The sequence below is a fragment of the Momordica charantia genome (genome assembly GCF_013281855.1).
Source record: "Momordica charantia cultivar OHB3-1 chromosome 10 unlocalized genomic scaffold, Mcharantia_2.0 BLBB01000010.1, whole genome shotgun sequence".
Taxonomy (NCBI): domain Eukaryota; kingdom Viridiplantae; phylum Streptophyta; class Magnoliopsida; order Cucurbitales; family Cucurbitaceae; genus Momordica; species Momordica charantia.
The window spans coordinates 5359413-5376129 of record NW_028275158.1 but is presented as its reverse complement, the minus strand read 5'-3'; the positions used below and the strand labels follow the sequence as shown (position 1 = coordinate 5376129).

Here is a 16717-nt window from a genome sequence, read left to right as displayed (position 1 = left end):
CCTGTCAACATTTAGTTAAGACTGCATTTGCATCTAATCTCCTTATGGAATTAAATTAGGCAACTCATGTATTGATGAAACAAAAAGAAAAATACTAAATGAGATGGATTCTACGTGTATGCGAGCATGAAGGATCAAAAAGAAGGAGAGAACTCGGATCCTCTAGCCTTGATGCTTCTTTGATGGCAGTCTTCTATCTTTGGATGTCCCATTTCTGAGTGCATAACATCGGGGCTATCTCCACACAACTAAATCAAAATAACCTTATTTTATACTTTATAATACACGATGATGGGCGTCACATTGCTGAAGCTTCCATTTTCATTCTCGGTTTCCAATCACTGTGCAAACTTACATGACCACAACGGTTTTTCAAATTTCTGCACCTTTTGCTGTCGATCCTTAACAAGTGAGAGTTACTCTTTCAGCTAAGAAAAAGCTCGCGACATTGTCATAGGTTTCTGAACAACAGAGTCAAAAGAAATGACCTGAGATAGCGACTCCAGTTCCCTTTCTGAGCAACTGTAACCATAGGTGTGAGAATTTGGACACGTCAGGATGTATGACATTGGTCCACAATGTGGCATTCGAAGGAATTCGGAGGATTTGGCTTGGATCACCAGAAGTTACCACAAGAACAAGTCCCGTTGTGGAAATGATGAAATCTCATGTTATCTCTGATAATGATCTCCCTTCCTGTGATCTCGGATGCAGCACACATGACAGTGTGGCAATCCTCGCATATCCTAAGGTTTTTCATTATCTTAATGGTGTCACCAGCATCAGTACTTAGTAGCCCATATGCCAATGCAAGCTTTTCACTATGACTCATTAGTATCCGTTTCTTTTCATCATCAGTCAAGTCATAAGGCACAGAACTCAAGTTTGGCTTGTATCCATGAGCTCTTAGTCTTTCCAGGAGATGCTCCAAGGCTTGTTTTATCTCATTTGACCGAGGATGAGTCGTATCACCTGCAAAGAACTCGTGAATTTCCCCCTTCTTACCTTCAAACCAGCTGCAGCCAGGATTCTTCTTTAGACCTTTTTCTCTCATTACTCTCCTCAGTTTTGAAACTTCTTCCCACCTTCCCGCCGATGCATATATGTTCGATAGCAAAATGTAGTTCCCAATACCATCTGGTTCGAGCTCAAATAATTGGCTGGCAGCTAACTGAGCAATGTCAGGATTCCCATGGATGCGGCATGCTCCAAGTAGTGCTCCCCATACACCTCCATGGGGATCCATTGGCATGGTTTCAATGAGTTCAAGAGCTTCTTCTAAACATCCAGCTCGACCGAGGAGATCTACCATACATGCATAGTGATCGGGTGAAGGAGCTACACTAAAATACTTCTCCATCTTAGCAAACAGCTGCCGACCTTGTTCAACCATACCGGCATGGCTGCAGGCTGTAAGCACCCCGATAAAGGTAACCTTATTCGGCCTAATCTCAGTCTTCAACATCTCATGAAACAATTGCAAAGCTGAATGAGCACGACCGTGCATAGCATATCCCACAATCATTGAACTATATGAAAATACGTTTCTTTCCTGCATTCCTTCAAAAACCTTATGCGCCTCATCAGGACTCCCACATTTTGAATACATATCAATAAGAGCAGATCCCACAACTACATTTTCAGAAGGCCCAAAACCTGATTTTTCAGCAATATCTCTAATCCAGTTGGCGTATTTAATTGCACCCAACTGTGCACAGGCGGAGACAACACCAACCAATGTAACTTCATCGGTCTCCATACCTACATCCTGCATTTTTTGAAAATACTCCAATGCCTCCTTTGGCCTAGCATTTTGGGCATAACCAGTGACCATTGCCGTCCACGCCACCATATCCTTCACAGGCAATCCATCAAACAGGCCACTGGCAGATTCCATATCCCCAAACTTAGCATACGCCACAATCAGCTCAGTCCAAGAAACCACATCTCTCTCAGACATTTCATCGAACACCTTCCGCCCACAACTCAAAAACCCACATTTCACATACATATCAATCATCGTATTCCCCACATACAAATCAGAAGCAAATCCCCCAATCAGAATCGTCTGGGCATGCACCTGCCTACCCAAACCCAAATCGAGAACAGCACCACAGGCCTTAAAAAGCGCCGAAAACGTAAACGAAACAGGACTGACGCCATCCCTCCTCATTCTAGTATACAAGTTAACAGACTCAGAGAAGGGTCCTTGAAGAGCGTACCCGCGAATCATAGCAGTCCAAAGGAACGGGTTGGGGTACTTAACCTGTTGAAAAACCAGACTGGGGAAGGAATCCATTGGCACATCTATCTTCGTGAGCATGCGAATGAGTTTGGTGAGGACGTAGCAGCATTGGCCCAAGCCGTTGCGGATGATATGGCCATGGACTTCCTTGATTTGAGAAAAGTGGGTGCAGTCGTGAAGAATGGCGATGAGTCGCCATTCTAGGAGTTTCCGCTGCTGTTGAAGCTGAGAAAAAGGAACAAAATTTGGCGTGGCCTGTGTTTGGAGCTGCTGTAAATGGCTGAGCTTGGAGACTGTGGAGAAGTTGCGGGAGAGACCGATCATTATAAAATTGCAGCACTGGGGGCGGACCCTCGGCCGTTCACTCCAGCGATTTCAAAAGCGCTAAACGGTGCGTTTTATTGCTACACAGCCCATAGGTAACAGTATATATATTATATACACTTTTAAATATTACTTACATAATTTTTACTAACCAAGATCTGAGGTTTTAAATATTGATATCGATAGAAATGTCGATGTCTCAATTTAATAAAATATCGATAAAATGTCGATATCCAGAGATATTTATGTAAAAATTACATAAAATAAAAAATTGTAAAAAATATTTAAATTAACAACTAATAAACATTTTCCTATTTCCTTTTAGTACGACACGTGAGAGAGATCAAATTCACAACCTCTTGGTTTTAGATATATGTCAATTACTTATAAGCTATACTAACTTTGGCAATATTTTTCTATTTCTAAATATGTTAAAAATAATTAATATTAATATTATGTATATATTTGTGACATTTTATTAACATTTTTTATATTTTGTCAAATTTTTTTATTATGATGTGAATATCGATTTATCTTACATGTTAATATAAAACATGTAAGATAATTAATATTAATATTATGGATGTAGGACATGTTACTAACATCAATAAAACATTAAAATAAAATAAATTAAAACATTAAAAATATTTTTTTTCCAAAAAAATAAAACATTAAAAACTACTGCAATTTATTAAAAATAATAGTAACAAAGAAGAAAATACTAGAGGTCCATAGATGATTAATGTAACTCAAATTTATTGGTAAATAATGGAGGAATAAAATTCTATTTTATAATTATTGTTTTCGAAAAGTTATAGAACTTTTGAAATTCAAATTAAAGTGATAGGACGTACGTTAATTCTAAATTTTGCAATGTGAACTCGATTTAAAATATTAATAGATGGTTTTTAAAATTATATTTTTAAAATGTTTATAAAAAGTTTTTTTTAAACAAAATGGTCGAGGGGAGTATTAAAACTTGTAAATTATAGTATTTTTGAAATATTGAAACTTGTAAATGGTAGTATTTTTGAAATATTGGATAAAGTTATGGGTATATATATATATTTTTTTCCTTTTTGTAATTTAACCCTTAAATTTGTAATTATTTACTCCGGAGGGTATAGGAATCGTATAGCAATTTCACCCTCCGCTTTGCAATTGAAATTCCCGAATCCGGCCAATAGTCATCGGAGCTCCCCGCCTGCGACCATTCTCCTCAATCCCAAACCCTACGGCAGGAATTTTCCGACAAACGAAGCACATACGAGAAGAATCAGCGGGATTATCGGTTCCGTCTGGTTTTCTGAGTAACAAAATCAGTATGTTTGGGACTGCAATAAGGTATTTCGCGACGAAGCCAAAGCCGAAGATGAAGCCGATAGAGCTAAATACTCCACCGGAGCAAACGCAGACGATTACTAGAGTCATCTTCGACATCGTTAAGGAGCATGGTCCGCTAACCATAGCCGAAACTTGGGACCGCGTTCAGGTAAGCTTTCCTAATAAGCCATTCTTGTTTCTGTGCCGCCTAGTTATGCCGTTTTCTTCAACTTCTTACCACGAATTGTAGAAATTTCTGATTAAATGTGAATTAGATAAATTGATTGATGGAATTCCGCTAGATACTTTGATCATTTCTATTGGGGTTTGGATGTGGCTGGAGAATAGTTGGGAATGTGGACTCTGTTTTGCATTCTTGTCGAATTATTGGTCTGGGGCATTTTCATCTTAGGCAAAACGTTGTCCCTCTATAGCATTTTTTGGCTTCGAAATTGAGGAAAAATAATGTTACATTTACTAAATCCTAAGGTCTTTAAAGAGGATACTTTCCATAGACTGTATTGAGTTGCTTAAATCCTAGTGGAATGACCACCGTTTTTCTCTCAACGCCTGTTAACAATAGGAAAGATTGATGAAAATGCTTTCAACTTTGAGTTGTCTATTATATTGAAGGAGGCAGATATAGTAGCATTGTAGCTCAACTAGAGTGAGAAATGCCACAATTCTGGATCCTTTTTGGTTTTTTGCTTGCTCTTGGTGCTATTTTGTTATAAAAAAGTTCTGTATGTAATTGGCTTGTAATTAGCTGATTAGTGTCTATTCCTTGCCAGGAGGTTGGTTTGAGAGGATTAACAAGCAAAAGGCACATGAAAATAGTAATGAGATGGATGAGGGAACGGCAGAAGTTAAGATTAATGTGCAATCACATAGGATCTCATAAGCAGTTTCTTTATACTACCTGGTTTACGAAATCCAACTTTGGGCAGTCAAAGCCACAGGGGCGTAATTCTTCCCCACCCAAAAGCCCTTGAACGCCTATAGATTACTTGTAAAAAATCTTGAACTGCGTTGTTTCTTTCTTTATTTTTCATGGAAGTTGTACTTTGATTCTTCCATTACTGATATGTAGAATGGATGAACATTATAGACAAGGATTTAACTGCTGCACTTTATTTGTTTAGTGTCAAATCCTTAATCTTAAAACTTTGGTTAGATAATATATTGAACCTTGATGTTGAAATTTATTGTCTATTTCCTGGTGACTTACAAACAGAAAAAGAAAAAGAATACTTGAAAAACTCAACAAAAATATTTGTGTGTTAATGCTTCATTGATGAAACAACTCCAATGCTCAAGTTAGTGTAGATGCTAAAAGAGCTCTATTGTTGGGTCGTTGATGGCTGACTTCAGCCTACGAAGCCTCGACTGTTAAGTTTGCAATTTTACTATATTCTACCGGGGTTGTAGTGAAGTCAAAGAGATAACGAATAACAATTAGATAATTCGTGTACGATATGTTGAGAGATTATTTGCTGTTTAAAATCGCACATCACACTAAAAGAAAAATAGTTCGTTAACGAACTTCTGACTTCGAGAAGAAAGAAGGTTGAAACTCGATTTGATGTGCACCTTTAGCTATTAAAAATTTTTCCAAACCCCTCTTAACCAAGTAATTAGAAGTGTGGTAAAATATATTTCTGCAAAAGAGAAAAAAATTGACATATGAAGAAAGACTTGTCATAAACTAAAGATATTGATTGACAAGAAAGTATTCTTTATTCTCTTTTCTATGTGTGAAATTTCTCTAATCCAAGATGAATTGATTTCGTCTCTTTAATTCATATTACTAATATCATGCATGATTTTTTAAACTAAAGGAACCTGACATAAAGTGAAAGTTTCATTTATTCAAGAATTTAGATGAGTTTATATGTGGAAGCTATTGGAACCTGTTATCTTGTTTTGATGTTCTAGAAATATTATTTCTTTTTTCAATCTTTTACCTTATGGATATGCTTTTGATACTTGTGATAGGGAACCATCCCCAACGGCAATAAAGTATTTTCCATATCACTAAAATTGAAAGTACTCATAAGGTAAAAGCTTAGAAATGAAAATGAGGTTGCTAGTAAATGAAGGGATATATGAAAAAGGTCTTTTCTAGATATAAAATAAGGCCAAAATATCACACAATTTTGCAGCTTCCAAACATGATGATTTTGGATTTTAAGTGCAAAGTATTGTTTGGTATGAAAAAAAGTGATGCCAAAACCACTCCTAGCATGGCATCTATATACTTGATTAAGAGGTGATTTTCTTTTCCCTTGTCGTAAAGGTTCACTTTCAATCTTTATGTGTAATACATAAAACTTTTAATGGTCTGTATTCAAAACGATGTGAATCATAAACGACTCATATATCTCAATGCAATGTCTCGTATTTTCATTATGTGACTCACATGTTTTCCTTTGATCAGTATTAATCAATTATCATGATTCACCGAGGTATGCTGGACTTTTCGATGGTTGCTTAATAATATCACGATAATCCTTAAATTTAGCACAATCTATAATTGAACCACAAACACTTTTTCCACACATGAGACTTATAAGTATCATACTTAAATGAATGAATCTCTCCCACCATTTATATGCCGCTTTTCATATCGGATGTTTGATTATATAGGTGTATTGGTGGCTACCGTAATTTTATTGTATGAGATGATTCAGACAATAAATTTAGCACAGCCTTAATAAAGGGAATATGAGATGGTTCATGATTGTTATTTCACGAGTGGCTACTGTATTTTTATTGTATGAACTATATGGAGTTCATCTCATAAGCAACTACAGGAACCAAATTTAATCTTTAAATTAAACATTTAGAATGATATTTCTTGGGGTGGTGACCAACAAAAGATAAATAAAAGTATACACTATGATCATAGAACTCTTAGAAAACTAACTAAAATCATGTAAAAAGAGAAGTTTTGAGTATAAAATTCATCTCTCATGATTCTATCTAGCTAAGATCATTTGGCTTTGTTGTTTTTTTTTTTCTTCTCCTTTTTCCCTTCTATTCTTCCTTTTGTTGGATGAGAGTTGATAAAGGCTGCTCTAACCCCTATATTCCTTATTTAAGCCATGAACTTAAACAGAGAACTTCTAGTACTATTGAATAGTGTGGAAGAGCGTTTTAACCTCAATTAAATCATCTATCATGATTCTCTTTAAGAGTGTGTCAAGTTTTATTCCATCCTCTTTAATTATGATGTACACAATTAAAATCTCTCTTATTTATCAAAAACTTAATAATGGGAAGCAGAAGATTCTTATTGATTAGTCATTATTTATTTAAGTATTGTTATTCTTCTATTGACTTGAAATTAAACTTGCTTTGAACTCTTAATTAATTTAAGCTATGTTCAACTTTAGATTATTTTTCCCTTTTTAGCTATGAACTTAGTGGGAGAAAATAAACATTATTATTTATTTTCTTTATCCTTGATGCTATTCCAAAGCAAAAAAGAGTATAATTCCAATAGTCTAATCCAATGGTGGGGGCAATTAATCTTCTTTTTCTTAATTAAATAACAAGTGCAATGTCTTTATCGGATTTAGGATCACTTAGAGGCAAAGCAAAGAGAGATAATTAAATAGAATCTTAACCCAATTGTCATAATTAAGAGAGAGAATTTAAAAGAAGGTTCCATCAAAATAATAATGAAACTCATAACCCCTTTTTTCCTTTTCCAACCTAATATATATTACGTTGCATGGGGTTCATGTGGGAATAATTAAAGAGCCATCTCTTTTGGACCTTAATAATTTGAAGAGTCTATTTTCACATTCCTTTTTCCATATTATGTGATAATTTTATTCCAAAGAAATCAAAAGCTGAAAGGATATCCTTCAGTTTATGCTTTGGTGCTTGTTATATGTTTAAATATTACATCAGTCTTTAAATTTTTTTGTTTAAAACTTTATGGTTAATTATCAATCTAGAGACTTCAATTTGGTATTTATGATCCATATTATTTGGTTTGATTAGAAATATAGTTGTTTTTAGAGGATGGTTGATAGAATAATTCCTATGTGGCACATTTTCTATATGACCTCTAATAATTAATTGTCGCTCTATGTCACATGTATATAGAAAACGTATACCACACAAACATCTTGTAACATTATGGGTGTTTCGTGTGGTCGAGCTATAAAAGCGTTCAAACCTAGCCACCTAGCCATGAAATGCTGTAAACCTAGCTAAAAATTTGAATGGAAGAACGAACATTCACAAGAATTATTATAAAAAAGAAACCTAACTAATCGAAGGTATTAATTTTACTGCTTATTCTAATTTAAGGTTGAATTGGGTATTGAAATGAAAAGTTGAAAGATTTAGGTCAACTAACAAAATTGTGAATTTAGGAAGTCGAACAAAATTTAAATGGCTGAGTTTGAGAAATGGATCAAACTCACAGCCTCGAGAAGTTGGTGATTATTATGTCTTTTTATTATTCAACGAAGGAAGTCAGCATAAGAGATGAATTGCAAATTAAGAAACATCATTTGTTTTTAGTTACCTTTAATTTTATTTTGGTGATTGTTCAACTTTAAGCCTATTTCTCTATTAGGCGATTGGTAGCATTGTTCCATCACGGGGTTATTTTCTTTCTTCTATTTTCCCCATGGTAATTATAATTTTACCCAACGTAAATTTTCATGAAAGCAACACAGCCAAAAAAGATGCCATAATCTTCTAAATAACATTCTTCAATCACATTATGATTGCAACTTCACTGTAATTAGTTCCCAAATTAACTGAGAAAACTAGGCTTAGGCTGGCTCGTCTTTCATACTTGTCAATGAAAAAGTGAGAATTAATAGTTTTCAAGTTTTAAGTTTTAATTTTGTGGAATTAAAGTCTAATTAAGTTCAAATAATTAGTATACTTAGACGATTTATTGCTTTTTGAAGATTAGTAATTAGGTAATTGGTTCATGTTCTCGCGGTTGGATAAGCCTATTTTTTTTATCCATGCTGACTTTTTGTCGCTAAGTTATTATTATTTGTTAGCGAAATTTTGGATTGTATTATTTGTTTTGCGGTAATTTTATAGTTGAAACTTATTAATCAGAACTTTAAAGTTAAAAGAAAAAATTAAGAGGTATTCAAATTAAGTTGAAAGACACTTTTTGATCTTTATACTTTAATTCTTTAATTGAAGTAACGGTTCAATCTGAACATGTAACAATTTTGTCCATGTAATTTAAAGTTAGTAATAATTTAGTCTCTACTATCAATATTGTCATTGAAATCAAGAATCAGGTTTTATTATGTAACACTTTTTTTAGTACAAAGTCTTTGTAATTTATAAACATATTTGTGTTGAGGATCCCACGTTGAAAAGAAAACGTACATTTATTTATTGAGGTACATAATAAGAAATTCCATTAAATCTTAACATTTTTTACGATATGGACTAAAATTGTTATAAATATGAAAGTATATAAGTTAAATTGTTATAAACTAAAGTTAATTTTAGTCCCCCATACTATGAAAATGTTAATTTTGGTCCCTGTACTTTTAACTTTGATTCATTTTAGTCCCTATACTTTGAAAATGTTCATTTAAATCCCTATACTTTTAAAAAGTGATCATTTTAACACAAATTTTACACATAAAAGAAACTATTTAGTATAAAGTAATGTTTACATTGTAAGAAATATATTGATTATAATATAATGTTGAAATTGTGATTGAAAAAATGAGATTTAAAATAAAATGAAACGATCAAAATGGTCACTTTTTAAAAGTACATGAACCAAAATGAAGATTTTCATAACATAGGGACTAAAATGAACTAAAGGAGAAAGTACAGGGACCGAAACAAACATTTTAAAAGTATAAGGACTAAAATGAACCAAAAGTGAAATATAGGGAGTAAAATAATATTTTAACCAACAAATTAAAATGGACGTATTTAATTGCACTATCTCAATGAGTTCCAAGTTTTCATTCTTCTGCCTTCCATGTATGGATTAAGAGTCAATGTAGAGTAAGAACTATCCAACTATATTGTCCCATTATTGACTCGATTTGGTCGGTTTTGAATATCCATAGTCATATATAGTCATATATACATTTTTCTTCATTAAAAATAAAGAAATAGAAATAAGAAACAGAAACGTTTTACTAGACACAGGTCCTTAGTGATCAAAATAGAATGAATATGAAAGTTCAAGGACTAATATAAACATTTTGAAAGTTTATAAACACCATAATAAAATAACCTCAAAAGTTTTAAAGATCATCCAAATGAGATTTAAGAAGGTGTAGACCTCAAGTTAAATTCAAAATAGAACTCTAAAGAATTGTTATTTGAAGTCTTAGAATTAGTTGGTTTGGTAGTAATTCTTTTTATACAACATCCTACATAACCCAATTAAAGGCGAGTTTTGGGATACTTTTAGGAAGAAAATATTTGTAAGTGAGAGTTTTTATTTTATACACAATTTTGAAGGAACAGTAGCAGGATATGTTTACGAGTGATTTTACCATGGTTAGAATCACTTTTCTTCGGATCAAAATCACTTCTATCTAAAAATAGAATATTTTTGTAAGGATTCATAAGTGATTTTGGAAAAATCCAAAATCTAAAATCACTGTAAATGATTCTCCGTCAATCACTTAGAAGGTGATTTTTTAAATAATTTTTTACCAAAAAAATAATAGAAACTTAGTTTTATGGTTATTGTTTTAATTTTTAAAATTATCTTTCTATTCACCTTATTTTCACTTAAATTTTTAGAAAATTTTAAAATTTTTGTCACTCTCTAACTTTATTTATCTTTAATTTTATTTATGCTCTCTCTAACTTTTATCTATAAAAATTTTGTTAAATTCTCTTTTTACTTTAAATATTAATCATTCAAAATCATTTTCAATTATATAAAAATCACTTCAAAAAGTTTATAAAACATTAAAATAATTATATAAAAAACACTTCCAAAAAATCATTTATCATTAAATTTTTTTACGAAAGCTACTCATTCTAAAAAACCATTTCCCAAGAGACCCTAAATGGTTCATCTGAAACCATTTAAGTGCTTTCTAATGTTTATTTTTTTTTATTTCAAACTACTTTCAATTAAAAAAAAAAAAAGAAACCACTTTTAATTTGTTAAAACACTGTTGAAAATTTTAATCAAACCATATCGTTTTTTATTGTGACTATGTCTTCAATTCCACTCTTCCATTTCCCTCGTTGTTGGATACTTACTCAATCCAACATGTATTTTATAATGTAGTGGTGCGGTAGACACGCACTACAGCTAGCACATTCGAGTAAGAGCCTTTGTCTTTCTTTGCAATATAAATATGGTCAGAACAAGTACAATATCCTTGATAAAAGAATGAATTAAGGCGCTTTTTAACCATTTGTAAACATTTCAAAAAGCATCTCCAAACACGAGGTTTTATATGGCTTTTCTTCTTTTGCTATATTATTTTGTAATCATTATCCTTGTTGGGTATGAAATTTAGGAATGGCGAACCAAAAAAGAAAAAAAAAAAAAACTTTAGATTTGGTTGGATTAGTTGAATAGTATTATCTGTTGTGCAAAAGGGTGGCTTGGAATATTCTTACTTACCTTCCAACGTTGAAACTTCAAAGATGAGATGCAATTTTCAATTATGATTTGAAGAGAAATTTGATTGCTTTGTGGTTTAGGTTTTTCAACAAAGTTGTTGAGTCTGCCCCTACTTTTTGGTGCCTTCCCTTCAATCCCCACTAATAATTTACATCTCATTATTGCCTAATTACATGGATTAAAAAAAATAATAATAATAAAAAAGGAAAAAAGCAAAATTTCCCTATCTTCTTTCTGACCCAATCAATATATTTTTAATTTAATAATGAATTTTAAAACAACATCAACCTATACATAGTTTAATGGGTTAAGATATTTAACTTCAGAGCAGTTTACATGTTTTTTTTTTATATAAAGTATACTTTTTATTACTAGACATGTGAAATTTTTTGATAGAAAATCCTAGAATAACAAAAATAGTTTTTAAGTATTTTTAGAATTTCTCAAATTATTTTGATTGTACAATTAAGTATAGGATAAAAATATTTTTCATAATTTCAAAAACCATACCGAACTTACCCTAATATCACTACTAATGCAATTAAATTATAAAGGGAGTTATTATTATTATTTTTTAAAGTTTAAATTATAAAGGGAATTAGGTGGTGTGAAGTGAAAGAGCACCATTAGAAAATTTTAATTAGAAAAAAAGGAACATTTTAAAAGCTAAATGGCAACATAAACTCAATAAGACCTCCTTTTCGGTGGATGGGGAGAGGTGTCCTATGTACCTAAACCAAATGAAAACTTCAATAATTCTCTTCACAATTTTCTATAATCTTTTAATTAATATTATATCCCAAACTAATGATATCTTTCTTTAAATACATATTATTTTTCATTGGATAAATTATTTTCGATTTTTTTCTTTCTTGAGTTTTAGAGTGAAAACTAAATGAATTAGACTCGGGCGTGAGATTGATAACTCTCTCTATTTGATGGTACTTGTTGAGCAGACCATACTTTTAAACGAAGAGGCTATGAACTCATAATTTCGAACCATCTAATATTCTCATTTAATAGTTTAAATATAATCTTATTTTAACAGGGTCGCTTATAAATTAATTCCAACATGCAATTAATTACCCAACGAGCATTGGGTTTGATCAGAACAATCTAGCACTTGAGATCGATGTGTTTCGAAATGGATCTCTCCGTTTACGCTGGGAGGACAGGTTGGAACTAGTTCTAATTATTTTTTTTTTTTGTAGTTTATTTGCTAAAAATTTAAAAAAAAAAGTTATAAGAAGAGAGCTTTGACAAATCCTTAAAAAGTACCTGATGAATAAAATAACTTGTTTTGCTTAAAATTTTTCCAAACAGCCTTTTTAATTATTAATTATCTTTCTAGAAGAAAAAAATTCTACTAAATGGAAACCTAAGAGTAAGATATCTTGGCTTCCAAATTAATTAAACTTTTTGTGTATAAATACCCTATAGTATATAAAAGAAGGAAAAAAAATACATCACATGTGTAATATATGCTTTTGACTAATTTAATAACCAACTAGCAAAAAACAATGAATGATTGTTATTAATAAACCAAAAGCAAAAGTGGGTTTGCTTATCCTTTCATTATGAGATTAAAGTTAATTAATTAGAATCATCAAAGTGAAGTAAAAGAAGAAGCAAGCACTCACTCATATATTTTTACCAACTCCACTTTATTTCTTTGTTAAGTAAAGCTTTAATAGTGAGCTACATATACCAACTCCAACTTTTTGGCTTCTTCATTGCATTATTTATTCTCTACTTTGATTAAAAATCCAGATATAGAAGACTATTCCACAAAGTCTCCCTCTATAAATTAACACTCCAAATCTTCATTGTAGCAAGTTTTCAAAGTTTCCTTTGTGAGGTGAAAAAAAAAAGAAGAGAAAGTTATGGCTCGATCTCGAAGCTTCCTCTTTGCTTTTGCTCTTCTTTCCTTCGCTTCGGTTTGTTTCTCTCACAAGATCGGCAGTGGCAGTGGTGGTAGCAACGGTGGTTATTTGTATCCTCAGTTCTATGATCATTCTTGTCCAAGAGCTCAAGAGATTGTGAAGTCCATAGTGGCTAAGGCATTCGCTAAAGAAGCTCGCATGGCTGCTTCTTTGCTCCGCCTTCATTTTCATGATTGTTTTGTCAAGGTTATTAACAAACAAAGCCTCGTTTTTACCTCTCTTAAACTCTTTCATCAAATGGATTATTCTTCCGCTCTTAGCTTTTGTTTTTAGAAAAACAAGTTTATTATTATCAAACGAGTTGTCATTTGAATATAGATTTAGAGTTGAACATGGATATTTGAGCCACGTAATGTTTGTCATGTGAGAAGCTAATAATTAACATATCAAACATTTTTCAGGGGTGCGATGCTTCACTTTTGTTAGATAGCAGTGGGAAAATAGCTAGTGAAAAAAGGTCCAATCCAAACAGGAACTCTGCTAGAGGCTTTGAAGTCATTGATGAGATCAAATCTGCCTTGGAAAAGGAGTGTCCCGAAACGGTTTCTTGTGCTGATATCTTAGCCATCGCTGCAAGAGACTCCACCGTCATAGTAAGGCCTCTACCTTTTCATTTAAATGTATGCAATTCAATTATTTTAAACCGAACCGTAATTTAACAAGATATAAAAATAGGAAAAGCGTGAGTTCAAACTCAAAAGATTTTTGTGGTAACTTAGACAGGAGGACCTGGATGGGAGGTTCCACTTGGGAGAAGGGACTCAAGAGGAGCAAGTTTAAGTGGGTCTAACAATGACATTCCTGCCCCTAACAACACGTTCCAAACCATTCTCACCAAATTCAAGAGACAAGGCCTTGACATTGTTGATCTTGTTGCTCTTTCTGGTAAAATTTCTCTCCATATCTCATGTTGTTGAAAATATAATATAGATAAAAAAGATTAAATATACCGTAACCTATCAACTGTATCAATATAAATGATTGCAGGAAGCCACACCATTGGAAACTCTCGATGCACGAGCTTCAGGCAACGACTCTACAACCAATCTGGTAATGCCAAGCCTGACCCCTCTCTCGATGCATCCTATGCAGCCCAGCTGCGCATGCAATGCCCGAGATCGGGGGGTGGCCAGAACCTCTTTTTCTTGGACTTCGTCAGCCCAACGAAGTTCGATAATCACTACTTCAAGAACCTTTTGGCCGCGAAGGGTCTGCTGAACTCCGATCAAGTTCTCTTGACGAAGAATCAGCAATCCGCGGAGCTGGTGAAGACATATGCAGAAAATTCTCAGCTGTTCTTTGAGCAGTTTGCCAAGTCCATGGTTAAGATGGGGAACATATCTCCTCTCACTGGCTCAAGGGGTGAGATCAGAAAAAACTGCAGGAAAGTCAACAGAAATTAGGAAGAGAGGAGTTGGGAAAATGAAGATGTTTCAATCTATTGTGTGAAGTTTCTGTCCCTTTGTTAAATTCTTGAATGTATTTTTCTGCTCTGCTTTTACAGCTCATAGTTTGTGAGTTGTGCTCATTGCATCAATGGTGACCAGTTTGGCCACCAATCAAAGTTCATGTATTTGTGTTCCCTTTGCACATGAGCTCTTGTCTAATAAATTTGATAGTCTTTATTTTCTTCTTTACTTCAAATGGATCTATGATGTTCTTTTAAGCCACTTTTGTCATGATTATTAAAGGTAAAATAAATGTTTTTAGTAGTTTAATTACAAACAACTCCATCAAAACAGCTCAACAACTAATAATTTGGGTGCATGGTTCTACGATCTTTGAAAGTACTCCGATCAAATACTAGGGGTACAAGTGCTTTCTCGTAAAACACTTTAAAGTACTTTTAAATTTCTTCGAGAATATGATTATTTTGAAAAACATATTCACCGCATCAAGCATATAGATTTCGGTATCGTTAATTATTCACTGTTACCATAAATCTTGCTGAAAAATTCAGGGACCAACTCCCACAACCACAGCTCCGGGTCCATACCAGTTCATTTGGTTTGGTTATTTAAAAAAAGTGGATTCCCTGATGCCAAATTTGAGAAAACCAAAGATTTTTTATTTGGTTTAGGTGGTGGAATCAAAATAACAAATTGAACGAAATTGTATATAAATTATAAATAAATATTATATAACCCAGCCCAATATTCATTTATAGCCATTACACTCGAGCCCAAACCGATGTTCACTCCTAAGCTCAGCTCCTCAGTTTATGCTTTTCTATTAACGTATTGATTTCATTTCTAATAAGAAATTGATGTTTTAATTTCGTGTCTAAACGGTCTGTAAATCTTTTTAAAACAAAAGTTGAGTTCAGATCGACCAGAATATAGTTCAACTGATTAAGATGTACATCATCGACTAAACAGAACTTACTAAACATAGAATTTAAAGTTTATAAACCTATTAGATACAGTCTAAAAATTCAATAACTTGTAATTCAAACATGGACTGCAAACATTGTAACCATCTGGGTCAACCAAGGTCAAAACAAAAGAAAATTAATTTCAGCAATGAAAATGAGCAACAAAAGTTTGACATTTTATTGATTAATTGATACATTTCTAGAATGTTTGTTTTTTTCTCTAATCAAATCCAGACATTTATTTGGACGGTTCCAGGTCGTATCATAAAAATCTGGGTGAGTGAACTTTTCAGTTGTCTAACGTTTGAATAAATTTAATCATACAAAAACCAAGGACTATATACATACAAGAACTTTTATTTTAAAATTTCTTTTTCAAATTAAAAGAAAAAAAAAAAAAAAAACAAGGTTGCCGAGATTGTTATGGCTACTTATAGTACTACAAAACAATTTAACTTTAAATGTCAATTAAAAATATGAATAAATTTTAAGAACTAAAACTATATTTTAAGTTTTTAACCTTAGAACTAATTGGAAATCCGCCACAAAGAAATTAGACTTTAGTTGGACTATATAAATCCATACCTACCATAAACATTAATTTGATAACATGATCAAACTTAATCTGATATCCTTACTGTTCATAGAAACTAATTACAAATATACAAAAAACCAATATATTTGCATGACAATTCATATAGAAAAGAACTTGAAACTTTTTACTTAGAAAATCTAATGAAGCCAAAATTCAAATTAAAAAATTTGAGAAAATCCAAAAACAAAACAAATAGATTTTCAGGGTTTTTTCACATCTAATGTTATCTTTGAAGGAAAACAAGAACTTGAACAGATAGATTTTGAAAATAATTACATGAACAATCTTCCTTAAAGGGTGA

At 32.5% G+C, this 16717-nt stretch overlaps 3 protein-coding genes across 3 annotated transcripts; 2 read left to right on the top strand and 1 right to left on the bottom strand.

The window, feature by feature from the left end:
* Positions 1–39: 39 nt before the first annotated feature.
* On the bottom strand, positions 40–3018 carry LOC111008431 (Pentatricopeptide repeat (PPR) superfamily protein). The gene has a single exon (XM_022281133.2). It carries the CDS (start codon positions 2567–2569, stop codon positions 617–619), a length of 1953 nt encoding a protein of 650 aa, XP_022136825.1. The 5' UTR covers positions 2570–3018; the 3' UTR covers positions 40–616.
* Positions 2621–5025, top strand: LOC111008437 (uncharacterized). Its single transcript, XM_022281145.2, has 3 exons — positions 2621–2636; positions 3697–4061; positions 4684–5025. Exons 2-3 carry the CDS (start codon positions 3894–3896, stop codon positions 4882–4884), a joined length of 369 nt encoding a protein of 122 aa, XP_022136837.1. The 5' UTR covers positions 2621–2636; positions 3697–3893; the 3' UTR covers positions 4885–5025.
* Positions 5026–13320: 8295 nt separating this feature from the next.
* On the top strand, positions 13321–15084 carry LOC111008168 (peroxidase 72). The gene is made up of 4 exons (XM_022280770.2): positions 13321–13633; positions 13849–14040; positions 14167–14332; positions 14435–15084. The coding sequence occupies exons 1-4, from the start codon at positions 13388–13390 to the stop codon at positions 14848–14850; spliced, it is 1020 nt and encodes a 339-aa protein (XP_022136462.1). The 5' UTR covers positions 13321–13387; the 3' UTR covers positions 14851–15084.
* The last annotated feature ends 1633 nt before the right edge of the window (positions 15085–16717 follow it).

What these genes read in the sequence shown, in the direction of transcription:
- LOC111008431 (XM_022281133.2), bottom strand. Translation starts at nt 2,569, where the DNA reads ATGATCGGTCTCTCCCGCAACTTCTCCACAGTCTCCAAGCTCAGCCAT.
- LOC111008437 (XM_022281145.2), top strand. Translation starts at nt 3,894, where the DNA reads ATGTTTGGGACTGCAATAAGGTATTTCGCGACGAAGCCAAAGCCGAAG. An exon ending in AAACTTGGGACCGCGTTCAG is followed by an intron (nt 4,062 to 4,683) that starts GTAAGCTTTCCT and finishes ATTCCTTGCCAG; the next exon opens with GAGGTTGGTTTGAGAGGATT.
- LOC111008168 (XM_022280770.2), top strand. Translation starts at nt 13,388, where the DNA reads ATGGCTCGATCTCGAAGCTTCCTCTTTGCTTTTGCTCTTCTTTCCTTC. An exon ending in TTCATGATTGTTTTGTCAAG is followed by an intron (nt 13,634 to 13,848) that starts GTTATTAACAAA and finishes AACATTTTTCAG; the next exon opens with GGGTGCGATGCTTCACTTTT. An exon ending in TGATCTTGTTGCTCTTTCTG is followed by an intron (nt 14,333 to 14,434) that starts GTAAAATTTCTC and finishes AAATGATTGCAG; the next exon opens with GAAGCCACACCATTGGAAAC.